Source organism: Hippocampus guttulatus, chromosome 12 (assembly GCF_054856545.1).
Source record: "Hippocampus guttulatus isolate MCC_2025c chromosome 12, RoL_Hgut_1.0, whole genome shotgun sequence".
NCBI classification, from domain to species: Eukaryota; Metazoa; Chordata; class Actinopteri; order Syngnathiformes; family Syngnathidae; genus Hippocampus; species Hippocampus guttulatus.
The window spans coordinates 15,443,761-15,468,909 of NC_141272.1; the positions used below are offsets into that span (position 1 = coordinate 15,443,761).

Consider the following 25,149-nt stretch of genomic DNA (forward strand, 5'->3'; position numbering starts at 1 on the left):
ATGACTTTGCTGCGTCTTTGCTTTTTCTCACCTGCGTTTCTCCTCTCCTTCCTCCGGTGTGGCGATGGTCAGACACTCATCCATGTGGCCATGGAACAGCCTGAGAACGTGACCGCCTGTCAGGAACCCTGAAAACAGAAGATCTCAGGCCATCATAATGTCTGACACGCTTGTATCGATTAAGCAGGGCAACAAAAACTCGTTTGGATTGTTGTCTGTCGGCATTAAGGATTTTTTAGACTGATTTTTACTAAGGCTTGACAAAAAGTAAATAAAATAAAAATAATCACATTTATTTTGTTCAACCAGTGTTTGACGCATTGTTTCAAGTGCCTGTGTTCAGTTACATCATTATTAGTAGTATTTGCTTACTTTGTTGTGTTTGGAAATTCACTTCAATTGTAAGTTATTTTTTTATACATATCTGTCTGCGTGTTTGCACCTTCAGCGAGTTCACATCCAGAGCTAATGGGGTTCATATTCCACAGAGTTTGCATAAAGGAGGCGTCCACCATCAGATCTCCACTTGCGTAGGACAGGTGCTGATGGGCGGTGGGGGAAGAGGGGTTGGTCTTCAGCAAAAATAACTCACGATAAAACATATGCCATGTTTTTTATTTCGATGAGTCTCACCAAGTATCTCTCAGAGGACACACTGACAAGAATGAGGTCATCCCCCACACGGACCTTTTCACCTTCAGACCTCTGCTTGGAGGCGGGATGAATGGTCCACCAACACGCCTCGCCTGTGCGGACAAGAACACAATGTCCAGGGTAAGGTAAAAAGTAGTATAATAAACTTTGATATTCACAGGGGATCTGGACCGTAATAGACGCTGCCCATTTTTTAAATTCAAGCGCATTTTATAATAATAATAAATAATAATACATTTTGTTTAAAAGCGCCTTTCATGCCACCCAAGGACACTGTACAGACAATAAAGGAAATACAATGTAAAAATAAATAAGAGAAATATGACATAAAAACAGGACATAAAATCACAAAACAGAGGAAATGGAAGAATTATGTGTTTTAGGCAGTCCTGAACAGGTGTGTTTTTAGACCGGACTTGAAAGTGGAGAGAGGTGTACAGTCTTGGAGGTCCGGAGGTAGATTGTTCCAGAGCTGAGGAGCAGCGCGACTGAAGGCTCTACATTTACAGTACATTACATTATACTTACTCGCTGAAAGAGTGTTTTTAACATATTGAAATGTGTTTAATAAGATAAGATATCCTTTATTTGTCCCACATTGGGGAAATTTACAGTCTGCAGCAGCAAGATTGGGTAGAAAGAAGAAAGAAGAAAAACAAAGCAGATGAGATGGGTAAAACTATTAGTCCTTCCATGTTAAATTTCAATTATTGTGACGGGTCTGGAACAGTGGTTCTTAACCTTGTTAGAGGTACCGAACCCAACCAGTTAAAATGCATATTCACCGAAAACGCAAAAAACGCATTTATTAAACACAGAAAAAAAAGGTAAATCAAATTTCAAACCATAAGTATTCTTTTTTTTTATTTTACAACGTACTATCACGACAGTCACACGTTGACTACTGAGCGAACTAAATTTCCCGCAGCACTGATTGGACAAGCAGGCATATCATAACTAATTGACGTGTTGAGTCGGGTTGTGTCTTAACCTCCATGGCAGAGGCTCCGTCGAACCCCTGAGACTGACTCACCGAACCCCTGGGGTTCGATCGAACCCAGGTTGAGAACCACTGGTCTGGAATATGTGCCCCATCACAAATGGAGGTTCATTGTATTAACACTGTAGTTTGAACTAGCAAAGAGGCATGATTTCCCAAAAATGACAGTCTGACAAAAAGAATAGTCTAGTTGAAATGGCCACTTAAAATTTTTGGAAAATGGACGATGAGTTGGAAAAATTTTATTATGTGATATCGCCTCAAGAAAACCTGGTCAAAAAGCACCTTCAAATTAGAGTAAAATGTCATAATTTCCTCAACCCTTCTGTTTTGTCTTCTTCTCAGGGAACCCCCTTCACCGACTGGCTGACAAGTTTCGGTTAGAAATATCCATCAATTGCTCGTACAGTGTTATTATACACTTCATTATTATTACCATATATGACCTACTGTGTGGAAATATGGGGAAATGCCTGCAAAACAAACACACTCCCTATTCTCAACCTACAAAAAAAGCAATTCGAATTATTAATAGATCAAAATATACGGAACCCACAAATCCACTATTTATCAAATTAAATACGATGAAATTTTATGACCTGGTTGACTTTAAAACCGCCCAATTAATGTACAAAGCACACAATAACCTGCTCTGCCAAAACATTCAGAAGTTTTTCGAAATTCGAGAAAGCAGCTATGATTTAAGAGGTACCAACTTATTCAAAAAACTCAAAACAAGAACAAACATCAAGCAAAGAAGTGTATCTATCAAAGGTGTTAATCTGTGGAATAATCTCGAAACGGACCTGAAAATGAGTAAATCGCTTGCTGAGTTCAAAAACAAATTCAAAAAAATAGTACAAACAACCTACATCAATCAGAGTTAAAATGATAAATTCAACATTAAATATAATGATAAATCAGAACTAAGTTGATAAATAGAGAAAGGTATATAAATATCCATTATGAATACAAGAGAAAATTGACACAAGAGTGTCAGGGTGTGGAAGTATATAATCCCGATACAAACCAAAAGTTGTAAAAATATCACGGTTAAGGGTAAAGTATGAGCCTTAATGGAGACTTCTTTCTTCTTACTTTTTTCTTTTCTGATTGATATAAAAATGATTTATTAGATATAATCACATAACGGGGTAGGACTAGATAAATTTTTTACTTCTTCCTACTCCCTTGAACATAATAACTGTGTTGAATGAAGATTGATTTCTTTCTTTTTACTTTTTTTATCTACCTTATTTTCTGTCAAATTATTACTCTATATATGTTTTATGTTCAATAAACAAACAAACAAACAAACAAACAGAGCAAAATTTCAAGACATCAACACGGGACAAACTTTACATGCTGTTTCAAACGCCAACACTTGCCCTAAAACTCAACATGCAAATGAAAGATTATTGGTGAGAAAAGCAGTTTGAGCAAGAGGACGGGTCATTTATTTGTTTGTCATGGACGATTGTAGAGACATTTGTCGTGCCCATTCCATGTTTTGAAGAAAATGAGACAAAGATGGCGGCCACTAGTCATGTTGCGATTCAAACCGTAACGATTCCGTAAACAATGAGCCCAAAACACGTCAATATAATTTCAAACTCTTCCTCATGAGGATCGTGGGGGTGCTGGAGCCTATCCGAGCTGTCTTCTGGCAGCAGGCGGGGGACACCCTGAACTAGTTGCCTTCCAATCGCAGGTCATAAAAAGAAATAATTTTGGACAAACGCACCAAAAGTGCAAGTGTGTACTGGATATGTTTACTTCACAACATGTAAAAATAGCAACTATCAAGAAATAACGAGAGCGTCCTCGTATCCTAGCTTGAGTTTTACGATTCGTAAATCAGCACAGCAAAAGGAAACGTGGGAAGACAACCCAAGCTAAACTGAGCTCGTCCCTAATATGGAAAGGCCTTGAAATAGTGCTGATGTATCATTTCAACATACTTCCCTTACACCAAACACTACTTTCTTTTAGCCAAGGCTTTGACACAATCTTGTGGCACTTTAAAACATTACAGAGAGCACCCAAAAAAAACGCAAATAGGTGAGTTTTTCAGCGCATAAAAATGTGAATAGGATAACAGCGAACGGGAAGCAGTTCATTGTAAAATTAAAGATAAGAATTCCAATTTACCAGTGGAATCTTCTTGTAGGCCCACATCAAAGGCCAGCTTGTCTGTGAGTGAGCGAGATGTGGTCAAACAGCTCAGGTACTGGAGAGAAAGTCTGGATTTAGAATTCTGACATCAAGCGGGATGTAAGGAAAAAAAAAATAGCATAACGTACCATTCCTGAGTGGTTGTGCCTGAGAAGGATTGCGTGGCCGTACAACAAAGTGCGATGGCCGCCACCTTGCGAGGACTGCGGAAGTACAGGCACCCAATAAAATATTGATTAAAATGGATAACTGGAGTTAACACACAACTTCCATAAGTCCATTGAAGAAGTGATTCCAAACCACGGTGCCACAGGAAGTTATCCAATCTCCCCCCCCCCCACCCTTTTTCCCCCGGATGCATTTTTACAAAAGGTACTGTTTATTGATTGCAAATAATGTATATTCACTCATCTATGTCAGTGACGTACAGGGGCAGGAAGAACAACTTAATAACTTGAATAAATGCCATTCATACAACTAAATGATAGCTTTTTCTCATTTATGAGTAAATTGAGACGAGGCCATCATTTCTTTCAGCCTCTCTATTTTTGCTCGGTAGTGAGATTTTTCTCATCGAATTCAAAATATGGGACTTGGCGGCTCAGCAAAGGTTAGGAAACACTTCCTTATTGGAAACGGTAACAAAATAGACACCACACGCATCACAATCAGACAGTAGAACAAAGTGGTTTCTCCCAGCTCATACGCAAAGAAAGTTCATGAGCTGTACTTCAATGAAATTTCATAAAAATATATTTCGATGGGCAGCACGGTAGGCAAGTAGTTCAGGGCCTTTACCTCACAGTATTGTGTGAATGTTTCTTTGTTCCTCGTGTACTTCAACTTCCTTCCACGTTCCACAAATGTGTGTCAAGTTCACTCGGTCAAGACTAAGATGTCGATTGGTTAACCTGAGCATGAGTGGTTATTTATTTGGACGTATGTGTTTTCCGCCCTAAGTCAGCTGCGATGGGCTCCAGCACACTCTGGACCCGAATGCGGATAAGCATAATGTAAAATGGATGGATAGATGGATATATATTATGCATAATAACTAACAGTAATAATAATACTGGAATTGATTACATATTGGTGACATATTTACTAAAAAAAAAATAAAATAAAAAAAGCATACGACAAAAAATGCATTACAATATTGTCTCGGGGTACAAATTTAGAGAATCTAATATGTCAATTGGTATTTTTTTTAATACTTGCTTTATTTTACGATTATACTGTCATTACCAATTGAAAGCCACATGATTTTCTGATTTTCTTTATATTTCATTTCCATTTTAATTTTTAAAATGACGTTTTCTTTGTGTTAAGGATGGAAATAAAGTCACAAAATCGAGATGCTTTTTTTTTTAATTGGACAGCAACGATCTCATACATTTACTTTTCTTTTATCGTATCGTAAATAATCATAACAATACTTTTAGAATAGAGTTTTCTCAATATGCTGTGAGATTGAAAAAAAACATTCAGAAATGCATTTGTGTTTCGGGTGAAAATAAAGATACATGCTATTCTGTTCTTCCATTATACAAAAACAATTTCTGTTGCTGTTCATGATAAAAAAAATAAAGGCTGCGGGAATGACGATGAAGCAGATTTAAATCTTTTTCCAAACAAAACAAAACAATTGAGTCCTACCAACAGGGTGATGACAATAGACTTCTATGCAAGGTTAAGTATTCCTAATCCACAAGGATCACACGGTGGGGGCAGGTATGTCAAGTAGTCTCGTCACACTGTTAGCTCCGGTCGGCATTGGCGCTAAGTTGGTCAGGACAGGTGGCGGTGCTTGTCTTTCTGAGTGTGTGTGATGGGTGTGGGGGGGGGGGGGGGGGGGGTGACTCTGGTGGTGTCTTGTTGCCCCTCCGACAGAGCTTGGCGGGACACTCCACTTGGCCATACGCCATGCTATTCTCAACCTCCGGCTAAGGCCTTACTAATCTTTATCTGACATACCCGACATGGAGCTAATGGTACAAATGGAGGGTTTACATTGCACAAGCCTCCATATTGCCTCCATTTGTTTTGTAATTATGATTCTATTTCGAATGCGTATGAAGGCTAACACACATTAGCTAGATGCGGTTGTCGCGTGACAATGACTGCGCAAAAAGAAGTCCTGACATCAGGTGAGACACGGCGCTGATGATATCACAGACAGAAAACAACATTTAGCAACAATTTTAACCCTTTCATGCACCCTGTAACCGGATAACATGATAAGATGTCCGCTGTCCCTTAAAGGGTTATATCTCACACAGAAAACTCAAGAACCCAAACTCAAGTATACGGTGAAATGTGAGATAAAACTCCAAACATTATCTGAGAGACTGCGCTCATGTTTTGATACAGTAGGTTCCGATGTTTTGGTCAGCAAGGGACTTGAAATAGGCTCAATAGTAAATGTCCGTATGTGAACAATAGTGAACAAAGATAACTAGTTACTAGGTTTTTTTGTTTGTTTGTTTTTTTATTTATTTTCAGGGTGTAACCCGCCTACTGCCCGAAGACGGCTGAGATAGGCTCCAGCACCCCCGGCGACCCTCGTGAGGATAAACAGATTAGAAAATGGATGGATGGATATTTTCACCCGCTTGTAGTATAGCACAGCTATATGCTAAAGTCAGACAAGCGTTTCGGTACAGTATCATAAAGCGCCAAAAGTGTTGTGATGTTCATTGGTGAGAATTTTAAAATTGAATCAATTTCTCGTGATCACAAATTGGTTGTCCGCGAATCAGTGGGCATGAAATTTTGCTGGCAAAGTTGAACCTTCACTTTGCGCAATCCTGAAATACCGCTGGTATGAATCTTTTAACCCTGGCGGCCATCAGCATAGCCGAAGCTCGCGAGGCTAACCATTATTCTCTCTCAAGAAGAAGAAAGTTGAAACTTCTGTTATTTGGCCGATTGGATAACGAGGCGCAAAACACGTGATTAGAACTTAGTTGACTTTAAGCTTTAAAAGTGGAGTAGTAAAGTCGACTCGTCAACTAATCGGTTCAATCCCATGTATGTACAGCTATTTGAGGAAAATATGTTCAATACCAGCTTACATTGCAAGTAAAGGGATAAATGGCAGTACACTGCGCCTCAAGTTTAACACATCAATATATGGAATTAATTACATTTGCTTCAAACCAACATTGGTTGATCTTAAATACAATCGATGAAACATGACATCCATCCATCAACCCTGCTGGAAACGGACACAGATGGAGACTTTTTTTTTCATGTGCAAGGACAGGAAGGTGAAGATGCCACAAAAAGTGTCAACAGACATATAGATAGATACAGTAGATAGAATTCCACAGACATACCCATTTGTCCAAATCGATTGCCTGAAGGGGAGGGTGTCCACATATCATTATTAAAAAAACCATTGTGAAATTAACACAGCACAAGTCTGTATGGTCCCTACAGTACATTTCATCAACTGCCAAAACAAACTGAACGTGAAAGGGTCGAAATATCGTATTTCTTCAAATAGTGACCCGGAGAAAACACGCCAAGAGATGAATTTGTGAATAGGCGACAGTTCACTCTAATTTCAAACAAAGGTGCACCCTTAATGAACACATTCTTCCGCCGTTTGCACTTGATATATTAAAATATATATATTTTTAAAAAAATATATATATATATATATATATATATACACACACACACACACACATATATACACACACTATTTTGCAAGAACCCGAGAACCTTCGCACCATCGCCATCTTTTTCGCGACACCCTTTTCCGACTCCTACCTCGGTCATCTCCACCGTGTTGGCCAGCATCTCCTGCAGGGCGCGCACCGACAATGACTGCTCCAGAATAAAGTTGCATATTGCCAAGTCTGGAGGCACTTTCTGAAAAAAAAGGAGAAAAAAAAAGAAGGCAATGACAGTTTGGGGAGGGAAAAAGTAGAGCTGGGGACACGAATCACGACTTGAGTCGGAAGGACAATTTTATTCATTTATTTCTTTGTTCATTTATTGAACCATTTCTTTTCCAGATGAAAGGCAATTGATCAAATAAAGTGTCATTTATAATTTTTTTCAATGATCATATTTGGATGAATGAGGTTGGTTTTATTCATTGTTGTGAGGTGTCATTTGGTAAGACCATCAACGACTGCAATGAAACCACGGGAATGGAAAGTGCAGGTGGTGGTATGCATCGTGAGGAGGAAGTCAAAGTAGGGTGGGGTCTTGCCAATCGGACAAGGGAATTGCTTGGCGGAAACCGATCAAAGATACGACCGAACTTTGACTTGGATAAAATCAAAACTTTTGACCATTTACAGTTGAAAAGATAATGTGACGTTGGTTTTGTTTCTCAAAGAAAATGAACGTGTTGAGTAATGTGCTTTTGCAAAACTAGGAGATTGTCAGACGTGACATTTATGTGACTCATGGCGAGCGCAGACGACACAAAGTGAGACTGATTTTGATAAACATGGCAGATTATGTGTCGCCGATTACAGAACAAGCATCGATACCCCGGTGACATAATCAAAGATTGTCGAAGTGGCATCTAAGGACATTTCACAACCACGATACAGAAAGTCTGCCTTGTCAGAACGTTTGTTTGTTCTTCTGCATTGTGCCCCACCACTGGTTCGACCATTTGCTCCTTAACGTTGACTGATTGAGAGAAAAGAATGCCATCCAATGACGGGGGACTGTTACTGTGGCCACTTGCCCCATCAAAGACATACGTAACAGTTGTGAACCACAAACAAAAAAAAAAAAATAATAATAATAATAATAAAATCATGTAGCCTGATTTTGGTATTACGGAATCAGCTGAGAGGATGCTTCTAGATCAGTAATTAGTTACCTGGGCATTGGATGTGGTCTCCAGAAAGCAGAGGCGGTTCCCAAAGCCCTCGCAGGACAGACAAAGTTTAATCTGCTGCTCCTTCAGGATGGAAGCCGTGCACTGCAGAACCACCTGGTCATCCTGCACATGGGAAGTACACAAAATCCATTTACTTTACACACTTTCAAAAATGTTGACACGAAAGGTGAAAAAGAGCCAGTTTTCCTGTCGCGTCTCATATGACCTATGCCTAGCCCTCACCACAATAACTGGTCAACGTTATGCACACGGGTGCCGGTTTACAAATGCCATTGATTTAAATATTTTTAAATGTAAAAATGCTAAATCAGGCACTGCACATCATCTCAGGGCTGATCATTTACATTGCGTGTGCTGAAATATTTGTATCGTTTATAACTGCCTGTATTCATTGTAACTACCAAAAACTTTAGTTCCAAAACATTTCAATATGAACATTTTGTTTGCTTGAAGTTGATGAATGAATGAAATTGAATGAAATGAAATGAATAGACAGACCTGAAAAACTGGACTTACCCTCACTCACCCATTTTTAAGATGCTTATATTTATATTCTAATCATTTATATTTATTCAGATACTTTTGTTCTTCTACTTCTCTCTTTCATAATTTTGCTGCTGTGAATTGGGAATTTCTCCACTGTGAGACAAATAAGTTTTCTTATCTTAAATGAATGAATGGACTGAAGTGTCTTTCAAACACAAGACTACAAAAAAGAAGAGCTGAGAAAAAAATATATACAGTGTAAATATCCCAAAATGTGCAGCTAGTCCAAAAAGGACTAGTAAGAAATGTAATTTATTTAATCCAACCCCTTCACCATTATCTAGGATAAAAAAATAAGCCAGCCGTTTTTGTCAATTTTGGAGACCCAGTGCCAGCCATTTTTGACCATTTGACTAATTTTTGAAGACCTACAGAAAATGGAGTTCCGGAGCTATATAAGCAGGGAACCTGCCAGAAGAAAGCTTTAACACTCTTCTTTCATCAAGAAATAAAAGTACATTTCTACCTTTGACCATTCTTTAGTAAACAGCAGTTGAACATTGGTAAGTTTCTTGAAAATACTAGTTTCTAAGAACAATTCGGAGAAAAATAGCTTTTTGTGAGAGGATTTGTGATCCTTCAAGTACCTCAACATGCTTTCTCAATAAATAACATAGAAACGGTCACTTTGAATGCAATAGATTACAAGATAACCACTGCGCTGATGCATGACCTTTGCATGAAGTTTTCATGAATGTTGAACTGTGTGTGTGTGTGTGTTTGTGTATGTTTGTCAAGGATGATGGGACTTTGTCATCTTTTTTTACTTGAAAAAGGGCTTTGTAGCATTAGCTGCCAGTATTTCCCCATGTTCTCAACACCACACTGCTTCTGCACGTCACCTCACGCCCACTCACACTCTGTGCGACCAAGATATGATCAAAGCCACGCCTGCCATCTAGTGATGATTTATCAGACTAAAATCATTCGCATAGCCTCGATAATGACTGAGGAGGTGTGCAAACCCTTTAATATTTTTTCATTAAAAAAAAAAACACAAAAAAACACACCCATAATTTATTTTTACGTTTTGGTATTGAATGAGTGAAAAAAGGAAATGATGTGGGGTGAATTTATTCTCTCTTCCATGGAATAGAATGTGTCTCATAGTTTGATTTTTCTCATTTGTTTCGGGTTTTAGTGCAGGTGAACGAAGGAAGCAAAGTGTGTTCTCGTCCTCAGTGGAGCGCTAACTGTAATTTGATTGGTGAGAAAGACAAGCGATAAACACTCCCTCCCCTGTGAAACCCCCCACCTGACACTCGGCATTCTCAGCTGTCGCCTCCACTCAGCTATTAGACAAGCAAGAAGATCCGCCACTTAACCTGACTCACGTTCCTCGCGCCCACTTCTGCGCAGATTTGTCGCATTTGTCACTCTCAGCTTGAGGATATTTCAGACGTGGAGCGTTCCATTCATGATTCTCCATCGCAGAGTTTTGGGCACTGGGCCATGTTCGGCGTTAACCAAACCACATGACTTTATCTTAAGAAAGTTAGCCGGCTGAATGTTTACACACAATCCAAAACAAAAAGAGGGACGCACTAAACCAGTCGACCGCTGGGCCGCCCGCTTTACTTTGTATTTAATTCTATGTTTTCATGAAGTACAATACTGTGTGGTACAATCTCTTGAATTTGAATGATGCTGCTTTTTAGAACCCTCCCAAATGTGTGTTGAGCGCATCTGCATCCATGCAGCTTCAACCATCGAGCAGTCCCACCGGGTAGTTGATGTCCAGGTTGACCGTGTGGAAAGCAGGCGCGGAGGCCGTGCAAACTCTGGAGCTTAACTCTCCGCTTTATTAATAGAGGCTGCTTTCCGCATTTAAAGGTTGACACTTTGCGGCGGGCCAACACACGCCCTGATTATTTGATAATCTCGCCACGCTCTAAGGGGCCGAGAAGTTTCTGAGCAAGGTCAGCTGACTCATTGGGTCTGCACCCGCTACACATTGACTCAAGTCATACTTAAATTGCCAATTTTAGGTCTTGAGACTTACTTGGCTAAAAACTATGAAAGTCTTGACTTTAAGTTGGTGTTCATGAGACTTGTCAAGACGTTGGTGTTTAAATTTGAAGATAGGAATTTTCAAGATAGTGTGCCATTTGTTTTGTTTTTGACAGATGTTTTTATTTTTATGTAATAAGCAGAAATCTGGTGCTCAAATCTGGTGATCATTCTGTTTACAGAGTCCTTTTAGAAGAAAAATAAAAAAGAATCTGGTAGCACCTTTGGAAATGTATTAAGAAATAAAAATTGTGACGTGCAAAATACTTATCGCAGTCGCTGTATGTGTATGTGTTGCAAACAAAGAACGGAGGGGACAAAGTCAGCCAGGCACTTTTCTGCTAGCTTAACGCTCATGCTAATGAGCATCTGCATATACGTGGGCGACTGGTGAGCACATCCACCTCACAGTGCGAGGTTGTGCGTTTGATTCCGGGCTCCGTCATTCCTGTGTAAAGTTTGCATGCTCTCCCCATGCCTGAGTGGTCCCAAAAACATGCATGGTAGGTTGATTAAATGCTCTAAACTGTCCCTAGGTGTGATTATGCGCATGAATGGTTGTTTCTCTATGTGTCCCCTGCAATTGGCTGGCAACCAGTTTAGGGTGTCCCCCGCCTACGGCCCCAAGACTGCTGGTTTAGGCTCCTGCACGCCTGCGACCTTTGTGAGGATAAGCAGTTCAGATAATGGAACGATGGATATATTATATGTTGGGGTTCTTGAACCCTTTAAGCAACAAATTGAAAAGAAATGTGCAGCAATAACCTGCACACTAACAAAAAACAGTAATCACATTCATATACCCTTTATCCTTTCCATCGACATCAGTGCCGCACTGATGAGTTGAAAGAGAAAATGAGGAATTACTATGAATTCCAGTTCGAGGCAGGACATGCCCCGCTGCAATATAAAAATAAATGACAGATTCATGGATATGGCCATTTTTCAGCATTTCTGTGTGAAAGCGGCTGGTAACAGATTCTAAAATGAGCTTTTTCATCATCTTAACAGACGTTACAAAGACGAGGAAGGGCAGTTGTTAGCTTATACACATCATTTGTGGAAGAAAGGTATTGCGCATTACAATAACTAAATAAAAGTAAAAAAATAAAAGAAATCAACCTTATAGCATTCTCTTGTCATTCGATAGAATGTTTAAAAATAAATAAATAAATACAAAGATTTGTTGCATGGACAGGTGAGTGAGACAGTGCTACTAAAGCGAACCATATAATATCTAAATTATTATATCTACATTATATTACTCTGTTTTGTGACAATAGTTTAAATTATTAATATACCGGTAGGTCTATTCGTCATGTTTTTTATACAAAGTAGTTTGGAAGGACTGTATGATGCAGTAGTGAATCACACTGAGAAGGTTGTTCTGCTTGCAAAAAGAAAAACCCTTAATGGAACTGAAACAATGTTCGCATTTCTCTTTTGAAATGACTCAGCGAGCAGCATGATGCATTCTGCTCTCTCTCTCTCTTTGCTCCATCAGCTCTTCCCCCGTGCGACTGGCCTCAGCTCTTCACTCCACTCCGACTATTTTCGGTGGTTGCACCTGTCCAGATCACGTTGCCTCCTTCTGCTGACCAGCGGATATTTGGCCGGCTGGCTTCAGGGGAAGACAGCAACACGTTTTAGGAGCAGCACCGAGCTCTGGACAACCAGTCAACTCAAACGTATGACAATTGATGAGAAGGCCAATCAATCAATCAGTCAGTGCTAAGTACTGATGGCGGAAATTCAGACAGCTGGGAAGCTCAATTATCCCCAAAACAAATAGGACAGCGAGTACTCTGGGGGAGGAAACATTGGGATAAGATACAGAAAAAAATATAAAAAACAAATTAAGAAGAATGACAACAAAATAGAAAAAGATGAAAATATGACAGAAATTAGACAAAAAAATTGATATTGATACAAGATATAAATTAAAATGCAGAAATAGTGGGCAAAATATTTGATAAAAACAAATTTTGAAAAACTAACAAAAGTCATAAATCTTATTCTCATATAAATTATTTTAAAAAACAACACTGAATATGATTAAAATACAGAAATATTAGACACAAAAATGAATAAATAAATAAAAACCTTATGAAAAGAATATCGAACATAAGTTAAGAGAAGACATAAAAGGTAAATTGATGAAAAACAGAACGTGTAGTATACTATACAAATCTGAAACATTAGATGAAAAATACATATAGACAAAAAAATATGAATGTGAAAATTGTTTTTTTTTTATATGACCAATACTTGGGAATAATACAAGCTATTGAACAAAAATGTTCACTATTGTATTATAAATACACAAATATGAAAAATACTATATACCAAGAATATGCAAGTATACCCAACAATACAAAAGTGGTGGAATAAAACCCCTTTAACACGATTTTTCCTTTTTTTTCTCTTCACTTTAACTCATTACAGCATAAGACAAAGGCAATTACCTTCAAACAACCTCTCCCCAAAAAGCTTGTTTTTGAATAAATCGGACAATTTTTGCCAATTTTTTACTCTGTTCTTAAGTTAAACAAATACTGTACTATAAAGACATAAATTGTTATGCCTGAAATTCATCTCTTTATTGTTATAAGCATAAAGGGACCAAAAAAATTTGTTGTTGTTTTTTTTTTAATCTGCCAATTAATCCGTTGTCGGAATTTTACTCTGTCAAATGTCGGAATCAGCAAGGACCTCCAAAAAAAATCATCATCGGTCGGGGCCCGAGTATGGGGTAGCTTGAACAGGATAACTCCTCAATTAGCCCTCCCCCATGGTATCAGACAAGACAAGACCACCTGTTTATTGTGTAAATGTCCGACAGACCCAACAGGTGCGCGTGCGCGTGCGTGTGCGTGTGCGTGTGCGTGTGGGTCTCTCTCTCCAGACGTGTTCATTTGCCGGGCTCAACACTTGTTGAGCTACGCTTTGCCGGCAAAATCCTCTGGATCAAGTCAGCATCCACGTCGCAGTCAAATGATTTTGCTATTTTTATTTCTTTTAATTTTTTAATCTGGTCACGCAAAGATGCAATCCTTCAGGGTCGGCGTGATGAGGGCGAAATTATTTCATCACACACGGGAAGAGGGACTGGTGGTGGTGATTAACACGTATTTATTGCACGCGGTGCCTCTCAACAAACACATTATCACACAGTGACACAAACAAAAAGCCTCCAGATAATAATACAAGATATTAGGCAGGAATACAAATTAACTTTCCAAAACACAAAAGAATTGGACACGATATGAGATGACAACTACATTAAAATTAAGAAAAATTAAACCAAAATATGATGAGTTTATCTTCATCACACCCTCACTGATCCACCACAAGAGTTCTATCCCCCCCAGCCCCACCAAAAAATGTATTTTACAAAGATGATCCTTCCACTGCATCGACGCAGTGATGGATGCGTTTGTTTAACGTTCGCACTTTCATCACTTAAGAGTTTCCTGAGATAAATATATATTTTAATGTCTGCGAGTCGGACGGCATGGTGTACGCCTGGTGAGCACGTCCGCCACAGAGTACAGAGGCACAGGGTTCGATTCCGGTCCGGCCTTCCTGTGTGGAGTTTGTATGTTCTGCGTGGGTTTTCTCTGGGTACTTCAGTTTCCACCCACATTCCAAAAGCATGCATTGCAGGTTCATGCAACACTCCAGATTGTCCCTCGGTGTGATTGTGAGCATGTATGGCTGGTCATCGATGTGTGCCCTGCGTTTGGCTGGCAACACGTTCAAGGTGTACCCCGCCTACCGCCCGAAGATAGCAAGGATAGGCTCCAGCATGCCCGCGTCCCTTGTGAGGATAAGCGGATAAGAAAATAGATGGATGGATGTCCATGAGCGTCGTGAGGATAAGTGACACATAGACGGACGGATACACACACACATTTTTTCCCAGGAGATGCTTGTCAAGTCAATTAAAAAATGGTGTTTACACACACACACACACACACACACACACACACACACACACACACACGCAGGTGTCCCAAAAGATGCTCGCAAGTAGGCCACTGGCTGCTCTAGCTTCCTTCTCAAGGGTGCACACTTATAGTGACACACTATAAAAAGAGGCTTCAATTATAGACTGAAACTCAAATACAACTTGAAAGTGTCTTACAGGGGGCCATGTGAGGCATACGGTGCAAACAGTGACACAGCTTTTACATTCAACAGAAAAAAAGACTGTTGTAGCAATTTTTTTCATTGATGATCATTAGCAAATCTCACTAGCCCAGTGTGTTTTGCTTCTTTTTTGGTGGGTTTTGTGATACGACCACAGAATTTAGCTCATGGGTAGGCAACTCGGGCCTGTTTTTGAAGTTTACGCCGGGACAGCGGCTCTCTAGGACCGGAAGTGCCCACCCTGTTTTAGCTCAACAAATAGCTCATCTGATTATGAATCCCACTGACCCTAAGTCACCCTAACCATAACAAACTTGATTGTTTTTATTTTGGATATATGAGACATATTTGAAATGATGACCAATTGAGACATCTGCGTAGCCTGCACATTTCAGCGTGGCTGACTAAGGCAACTATGCTATTAGGCTAACCCAGTGGTGGGCAAACTACGGCCCGCGGGCCGAATCCGGCCCGTTGGTCTTTTTAATCCGGCCCGCCGAAGGTTGGTCCACAATTAAGGTTCGATGTGAACGATTGCATTCATTTCAATTGGACTTGTAATGACAGGCATTTCAGCGCCAGGTGGCGCATTGACTTGAAGTTGCAGAACACGGGGGGGTGGGGCAATCTTTTTGACCACCTAGTACCTCTCTATCGCTCTATTCTACTGGTCTGATCACAACCCATCTGCAGCGATGCACAGGCTAAAATAGGTCATCAACAACACTTTTGTCATTTAAAAAAAGTATATTAATACCGTACTTTCATGCTTTTGTTCTGTTGATGTTTGATATGGACTGTCAACAAATGCAGTTTTTTTTTATGTACCATAGCTCGTGCTGACCTGGCCCTTCTGTCAAATTTTAAAAGTCAATACGGCCCCCGAGCCAAAAAGTTTGCCCACCCCTGGGCTAACCCATACACGACTTTAGCTTCTGTCTGAATAAATACACTGCAAAGTGAGCCACGTGCAATTGGTAGAGTGCAAAACTCTTACCTTATCCCTGCCTAGTATTTTAACATTTTATGAAAAGGAGTTAATCCCTTTATTAACTTGTATGACATTAAAACAGCATTTTTGTGACAAAAACTAATTTAGTCACACTTGAGAAATGATGCTCGATGTTTAATTACTTCCCACATGGCATCATTGTACGGGATGGATAGAACAGCCTCCAGCCACACAACCAACCATCTTGCCCAAAATCGCCAAAAATCCAAACGACTCCAAAAACCAGGCCGAGGCCAATGCAAAGATTGAACAAATGCGGGCTCATGTGGTGAGTTCAACGAGTTTTCGAGACTCGTGTGGCCCCTGAACCCTCAACCCCAATGCCGTCATTGAAGTGCACCACTTATTAAAAATTCATAAAAAGCTCCACTCCTCTTTAATCTCATCACCAGTTCCAGTTGAAGAAAGAAAGCCACAGTTCAATATGCTGCCGCCACAATGGTTGACTGAGTGTTCTTTTGATGAAGAGAAGTGTTGTGTTTGCGCCAAATATGCCTTTTGTTGTCATGGACAAAAAGTTTAACCTGGTTTCAAATTATTTAATAACGCGCTTGAAATCTCCCAAACATATATGGGAAATGGTTTACATTTTTGGCCATCATTTCAAAAGATACAGTTTGTCCAAATGAATTCAAATTTTCCCATGAGGAAATTCAACCAATGTCCATTTCGGAGGTTCCACTGTAACTGAGCAACATCTGGAAACCTCACACCAGGACTTCACTCCGCAACCGCCCTCTGCACAGCTTTTGGAAAGCAACGACCAGGTCAGCAATTCGGAGGTTTTTTTCGAGGCGTCTTGCACCCTCTGAGCACCAAGTGGACGCATCCACTATCTCAGCTGTCTCCGACAGGCGTTCGCAAACAGCTAGCTGCTCTGCTTCCTCGAGCCCCATTGGGTTCCTCGCTCGGGTTCTGCTTTCCTCCGATAAAAATAGATAACCATGCTAACAGATGCACCCGCCCCTGTCTGTCTGTCTGTCTGTCTGTCTACACATTCGGGTACAACAATGGTCATTTTTTACTTTTTTTGTTGCGCAATGAGATTTTAGACTATTTGCTGCCATGTCAATGTAATCCGCCCGGCCTTCGGAATGAGTAGTGCCGGCCAACGTGATTTGAACTATACTGTATTAGCAATGGGACTAGTCATGGGCCAATATTAGATTCAGACAGTATGACAACCGTGAGCAAAAATATCGCGGTATCACGGGATTAAAATCACAGCTCTAAAATGACGCGTTTTGAAATATTTGGGTGAATTAAAACTGCCCCCCCCCACCACTGAAAATAATTTATTTTAAAACTAAATATGGAATATTTGGTCTCGAAGAAACATGTACCATGTTAAGTTTAAAAGCAAAATAAATGTTCACATTCTTATTCTGTTTTAATTCTACTTAGTGAGTCCGGGGTGCCATCACTGGTGAGCTAATTTTAGAACTGACTCGAGGGCTACTCATGTTGCCCTTGGGGCAAACGAGTATCCGCTGGCACCATTTTTTTTTTTTTTTGGACAATGCACATAAATCAACAAACTAAAAAGGCATCCGTGTTTGCACAGCGCATCTTTCATTTTGCTCCATCTCTCCTTCTCCTCCGTGCCGAACTGCATACCCCTCCCCTCGCCAAGTAATACAATTATTTTCACAACGGCTGCACCTGAACACTTAACACAAAAAAAAACAAAAATAATAGAACAGAACACATAACACATCCACAGTGATACAATCGTAACAACTACTCCTGTATACGCAATGTTGTTTGAAGCAGTTACAGATGACAGAGGAGAGAAACAAAAATCTCTTTTCACCATTGGATCGGAGACGCCATGTTCAAAACGTGCATGACGTCCGAAACATCTGCTACAAGTAAAGTTTGAAAGAGGAAAAAAATTGGTGACAATCAACTTCAAAGAGGTGTTCTTCAACCCTGCTTAGTAGTCCCCTCACCCTTACCAGTGATAGCTAATATCAGCGGTTATTGAGGCCTGGACTTTTTAAAACAATGGTGAACTGTCAAACCGGTAATCGGCCCATGCCATAATGGGACTGTTCGATTTCAGATTCATCCTCACGGGGCCAGCTAGCCAACCCTCGAAGACCACATTTTTCTGTCCTGTGTCCTTGGTTGATCTGAGCAAAACTTATAACAGGCAATTTCAAAAAACATGTCATTAGCCTCCTGCACACAATAACGAGCGTCTCTCGTGAAATGTTGTTTGATAGATACATCAATGTTGACTTTGCTACAGATGATATACTTTATGTGCCACAGGCGTGTGTTATTTTTTTGCATTTTTCAATACTATTGATGGTTTCTATAAGTGTGACGTGCTACAGGGTGAATAAAGTCGGTGAAGTCCCCACTGAGGGTGCTGATACCAAATGCACGGCTTGCCAGACACACACACACACACAAACAATCAGAATGCGACCACTGTCAGCTTTACGAGAAGGGATACTAATCGGGTGCCGAGTTTTTATGGGGATGTACTGTACCAACATGTTCAACAACTGGTTGGACTCAAATGAAGCGCCTGTCATGAAGATGACCCCCGAGGTCACAAACAGGAGCGTCATCCAGATCGTTCCGGACTCTCCTGGCCACTGACAGGTGAGCAGTAAGTCGTGAAAAGTAAAGGGAACTCACCGTTCGCAGGAACTGGATCTCTTCCTCTCCCTCGCCCCCTTCCGCCATCCTTTGCCACGCGTTACTGACACCACCTCCAGAGACAAGACAAGATCCTTTAGTTTGTTTTCTTCTAGCTTTGTTTTATCTCCTCTTCTCCCCGCTTTCTCTCTCCCTCTGTTTCTGCCGGTGTCTCGCGGTGCGAGAGCGTGTGCTGGAGGACAGCACCCGTCCTGGTCGACTCACACAGTGCCGTGTGAGAGAATGTGAGGGATGGAGGGAGAGCCCCCACCCCTTCATGGCACCCAACTTGCTATGCCACCATGTTTGTAGAAGGAGTGCCACTCCTTCACACTGACAGACACTCCTCCCTCCCCTCCCCTCCTTCGTCATGTTTGAGACTAAAAGTGGTGGGCAGCTGTTGTACATGTCCACAATCACATTCAGAAATTCATTTGAAAGGATTGAAAATTTTCCAACTTGACATTTTCTGGAAAATGTCACCATTCAAATTTGAGAAAACATTGTTTCACTTAAAATTGTCCAAATCCGAGAAATGTCAGCCTTTCACTGGGAAATATTTTCCCATCTATGCAGTCCTCTGATTGATCTGAAAGCAGACTGATTATCTTTGCGTTTAATCAAAATAAAACATTTGCAAATATCTGTTTTAACTTCGGAAAAAATTATCAACATTTTGCCTATTTATTGACTTGTTAGGATTCAGTTACTGGGTTGGTGCCTAACAGATTTACATTTGTGCATTTTCTGCACTTCATCATTAATCCAGGAAATAATCAACAGAATATCCAATCATTAAAATAATACTTAGTTGCACTCCAAGCATAAGTATGAGATTTTGGGAAAATTTGCATATCACTGAAACATACTTTGAGACGACTATTTTCCAACTAACTAACTTTTGGCAGCAGCTTGTGGCATCTTAAGGGCATCACAGAAAAAGCAAATAGATGAGATTTACTGCAAACATTTTACAATAGGTTCCACAGTAAGACACACAAAGAGGTAAATTTGGGAACAGCAAACCGCAAAGAGTCAATATTTGCTTTGTGTAATTTTTCAACTAAAAAAATATGGACCGTGGCTTAATAAAGGTTGGGAAACACTAGAATATACAAAGCATTTAAGGAAAGTGGATCTGCATGAGTGTCATTTGCACAGTCCTCATGCAGATGCACCACATGGACGCGCACGCGCGCGTGCGCACACACACACACACACACACACACGGACACTGGGGTTCTTACCTGCTCGGTATCCATTTTGTATCCGTCATCCTCTGCTCCATCTCCCACTGCGGCAGGGAAGAGGCAAATTGAGCAAACGACTCTCTGGACACAAACCCCGCCTGCCTCTATGGGTAGAACGGAGAGAAGCAATCACGGGGAGCCGGCTCGGGGATGTGACGCGCCTCCGAAGACGATGGCCCGAGGTGCATTATGGGAACTGGGGTCCCCAACGCAGCTCATCTCCCGCCCATGGAGTCATTTTTGCTCAAACCATGACTTGGCGTCTGCTTGTAGTGCAACTGCATTGTTGTGGCGGAGGGTGGCGACATTGTGTCAATATTTAACCTCAATGGAAGGACAAGATGAACCGACGGCGTTCATGTTAAAATAACGTCGACGTATTTATTCTTGCCCCCTGGATAAGGCAAGGGTTGTCATTTCCTGGTTCTTGGGTCTTTCCCGGTCAATACCGGAAATGTCAGGTCTCAAGCCTCATCATAAAGAAGTCACTTGTAGATCTCCCCTGCCCATGCATATCGGACAGGGGTCGGCAACCCAAAATGTTGAAAGAGCCATATAGGACAAAAACAAAAAACAAATATGTCTGGAGCCGCAAAAAAATAAAAGCCTTCTATAAAACGTACAATGAAGGAAACACATGCTGTATGAATGTAGGAGACTAGACTATCACAGAATTGTTTGTTATTCATTCCTTTGTTGTGTGTTCACAAACGCCCCCATAGAATTTATTTTGTAATTTTCTCGCTTGATTTTTTTTTGTTTTGGTGCATTATTTTCGCTTTTCTTAGTGTCAATGAAGTTATCATTATTTCCATTTTTCTGAGGCTGTCTTTGAACACCTCTTGAGTCCAACGGGAAGAGAGAAGGCACGGAGTCCGACGCAGACGTGTCTGTGTTTGTCGAGACTGTTAAAAGCATAAATAAAGTGTACGTTTTAAAAAACCAACACCACAGCTCTCCTTTTTCGGAGTTGCAACATGTATCTATCTATTTGAGCTATATTAGCCTACTATCAAAATCTTTTTCCATTTTCAAACATTATTTATAAAGCTCCAGGGAGCCACTAGGTGTCGCTAAAGAGCGGCATGGGGCTCTGGAGCCACGTGTTGCCGACCCCCAATATAGGAGATCGAAAAAAATGAGAGGCTACCAAACAACAAGCTGTTGCAAGCTATTGCAAAGGATTGTAAACTTCCATTCATTCGTCACAATTTCCCGACAGAAGACGATCCAGACGGACGAAAAAGGTGGATTAAAATTGTACATTGATTCAGCACATTTATTCACATTCACATGTATTTGTCAATATCTTGAAATAACACACATAGGCTAAGTACGGTAAGCAAACAACTGGACAGCAAAACTAATGAGTCATGTCATGCGATCAGCCTGACAGAAAAACGTTTCCACATTTCAAAATTATGTTAATGGTCGTTTCTCAGGAGAAGGCAGTGCGTTAAGGAGTATCAAACCAAAAAGATTAAATTAAACCAAAATTCCAGATGTTGAAATAGTCCAAATCCCAGTTTTGTAGGCTGCTTCACAAGAGTTATAAAGGAAAAGGTCAGAGCCAACAGTTGGAAGTCACTTTTACAACCCTGGAAGAATAAGAGCCGCGAATAACAGATTTGCTTTCCTACTACAAATGTGTCGCACTATAGGTGTTACGTACAATCACCTTCTGCATTTGGAGAATGTCAGAGATTTTCTCGGACAAAGTTAAAGAAATGACTCGGCACACAGGAAAATTCTCTTCAATATCGGCGGGAGCGGATCTCTGAGAGCGAACGACGGTTTAGTTGCTCCGATGATCACACACTCCAGCTCCCTTCCCGCCAATTCAGACTTTTATTGTAACATACAAGGAAAACACTGCCCCGATTATTTGCATACCACAACCCCAGTCCGGCCCCTCGGTAGTGATTGGTTATCTGTTTTTAAACATTGAACCACCAGTACGTTGGCGACTTTTCTGTCTGGTCTACATCGAATTAACATGTTGCAGACTTTGCGAATGGCCAATGTCGCCTGGGCGCGACGGGTGTTCTCAACTCGTCTTTTGTTGTTCAACCGCTGTTCCCGAATTATTCATTTCCCTTTTGTGACCGAGTGCTAATTGTGGACTTCAACAGCCCTCCGGCCAGGTGGCCGGCGCCTTTGTGCACAGGCATTTGGGGGTGCTGGATACGCACCGAAACGTTTAGATGTGCCCAGATTAAATGAAACTTTAAACATGATACAATTTTGCTCATAGATTCCTCTAACAGAGAAACCGGACGAAGGCCTTTCTTTGGGTTTAGGTCATAAAATCAAACAAAATCACCACCAAATCCCACTACATAGAGAATAATCCATCCATCCATTTTCTGATCCGTTTATCCTCACAAGGGTCGTGGGGCGTGCTGGAGCCTATACGGAGAATAATCCGCTATACAAATACAATTTTTAAAAATCCTGTTCCAGTGAAGCCGCAAAAAGTGAACCGTGATACTGTATAGTGAAGGACCACTACTGTTTTTAGAAACAAATCTGAATTTACTTCACAGTTGGCCTTTAAATAGTCAATTTTCCCGAAGATCTCTCCACTTTAAAATGACTGCAGAATTGTCGCTTTGCAACCGTGTAAATGCCATTTCTTGTCCTCAGAGGCTCCTTCAATACACTCCAGCACCGTGAGATTTTGCATGCACGGTCTGTAGGACGCCTGCCTCGCTCGCTCGGCTCTGCATTTTTGCCTGCTTCTCGATGCCACATGGCCCTCTGTGCCAAGCCAGTCAGCTTCCTGCGTAAAAAAGAGGCCACCTCTGCGCATTCGGGACGCATTAATGTCCCCTGTATGGTCGCCTCTTCCTCTTGGTGGCGTGTTCAAACAAGGCCGCCATTGAGCCGCCCTTGTCCAGCTGCACAAGTGCAAACACTATGTGCCCTGTGTGGTTGCTTGCCACCCTCAGACATGGAAGTGGGGGGAGAAGACAGAAGAAATTAGGATCGGCAACCTGATATGGGTATCGTAGAGCAGGGGTTCTCAAAGTGAGGTCGGGGCTCTCATCCTGAGAACCCGGGGATCCGTGAGCAATCACTTGGTGGTGAGCAACATCACACTGATCAATTTTTTTTTTTAATCAGGAATGCAAGTTTAATATTGATGAATTTGACAGTTTCCTATTCTGAATCAGCCCTTATTTTGTCTGTAGCACATCAGAATTTCATTAAAATAATATAATTGCACTAATATCGAACCTTCCATTATCCGAGGGGTCGCCGGTGTGCTGGAGCCTACCCCAGTTGCCTTCGGGGTTCACCCTGAACAGTTTGCCAGCCAATCACAGGGCGCACACAGACAAACAATCATTGACACTCACAATCACACCTCTGGAAAATTAAGATAAAATAAGATAAGAAAACTTTCATTTGTCTCACAATGGAGAAATTCCCAAATCACAGCAGCAAAAATTATGAAAGGGAGAAGTAAAAGAACAAAAAGTATACAAGTAAATATAAATGAGAAAATAATAAATATAAGCATATTCAGAATGGGTGAGTGGGGGTGAGTCCAGGTTTTCAGGTCAGGTCTGTCTGTTCAAGAGCCTGACATGCATGTTTTGGGAATGTGGGAGGAAATTAGAGTACCCAGAGAAAACTCACACAGGCACAAGGAGAACATGAAAACTCCGCACAGGAAGGCCGGAGCCTGGAATCGAACCCTGGACCTTCTCACTTGAGGCAGATGAGCCAACCGGTCAATAACCGTGCCATCTATAGCAATCTTCTTTTCCTTTCGGCTTTTCCCCTCAGGGGTCGCCACAGCGAATCAGTTTCCTCCATCTAACCCTGTTTTGTGCGTCCTCTTCTCTTACACCAGCTACCTTCATGTCCTCTTTCACTAGAACCATAAATCTCCTCTTTGGTCTTCCTCTTAGCCTCCTGCCTGGCAGTTCAAGACTCAGCATCCTTTCCCAATATATTCAGTCTCTCTCCTCTGGACATGTCCAAACCATCTCAGTCTGGCCTTTCTGACTTTCTCTCCAAAACCTCAAACATGAGTTGTCCCTCTGATGTACTCATTCCTGATCCTATCCAACCTGGTCACTCCTAAAGAGAACCTCAACATCTTCATCTCTGCTACCTCCAGCTCTGCCTCCTGCCTTTTCTTCAGTGGCACTGTCTCCAGTCCAAACAGCATGGCTGGTCTCACAGCAGTTTTATACACCTTGCCTTTCACTTTAGCTGAAACTCTTCTATCGCGCATCGCACATCACACCTGACACTTCTCTCCAGCCGTTCCAGCCTGCCTGTACACGCTTCTTCACCTCTTTATCACACTCTCCATTGCTCTGGAGAGTTGACCCCAAGTACAAGTAAATCCTCCACCTCCTTTATCTCTTCTCCTTGTAACCTCACTCTTGTACTTGGGTCCCTCTCATTCACACATGTGCTCCGTCTTGCTGCGACTGACCTGCATTCCCATCCTTTCCAGGGCAAACCTCCACCTCTCTAGTTTCTCCTCCACCTGTTCCCTGCTCTTACTACAGATGACAATGTCATCTGCAAACATCATAGTCAACTGAGATTCCTGTCTAATCTCGGCTGTCAGCCTGTCCATCACCAAAGAGAATAAAAAGGGGCTCAGCATTGACCCCTGGTGAAGACCCACTTCCACCTTGAATTCCTCCATCATACCTACAACACACCTCACCACTGTCTTACAGTCATCATACATGTCCTGCACCGCTTTAACGTACTTCTCTGTCACCCCAGACTTTCTTATACAATACCACGGTTCTTCGCCGGGCACCCTCATACGCTTTCTCCAGATCTACAAAGA

At 41.2% G+C, this 25,149-nt stretch overlaps 1 protein-coding gene across 4 annotated transcripts in view; it reads right to left on the reverse strand.

Moving 5' to 3' along the window:
* Positions 1-20,465, reverse strand: part of ryr1b (ryanodine receptor 1b (skeletal)) — a 96,968-nt gene extending 76,503 nt beyond the window's left edge. For 3 of the 4 annotated variants that reach the window (XR_015102530.1, XM_086126175.1, XM_086126174.1), the window contains exons 1-5: positions 3,958-4,134; positions 3,806-3,884; positions 634-746; positions 443-542; positions 32-128 (exon numbers count right to left, since the gene is read on the reverse strand). Coding sequence is in view for 3 of the 4 variants with exons in the window: in XM_086126175.1 (XP_085982301.1) it covers positions 32-128; positions 443-542; positions 634-746; positions 3,806-3,884; positions 3,958-3,960 (392 nt within the window). In the remaining variant the exon portion in view is untranslated. Of the gene's footprint in view, positions 1-31; positions 129-442; positions 543-633; positions 747-3,805; positions 3,885-3,957; positions 4,135-7,167; positions 7,189-7,606; positions 7,709-8,681; positions 8,805-19,074; positions 19,149-20,321 lie in introns of those variants that run through there. The other variant, XM_086126176.1, reaches the window with a different exon arrangement.
* Between the last annotated feature and the right edge of the window lie 4,684 nt (positions 20,466-25,149).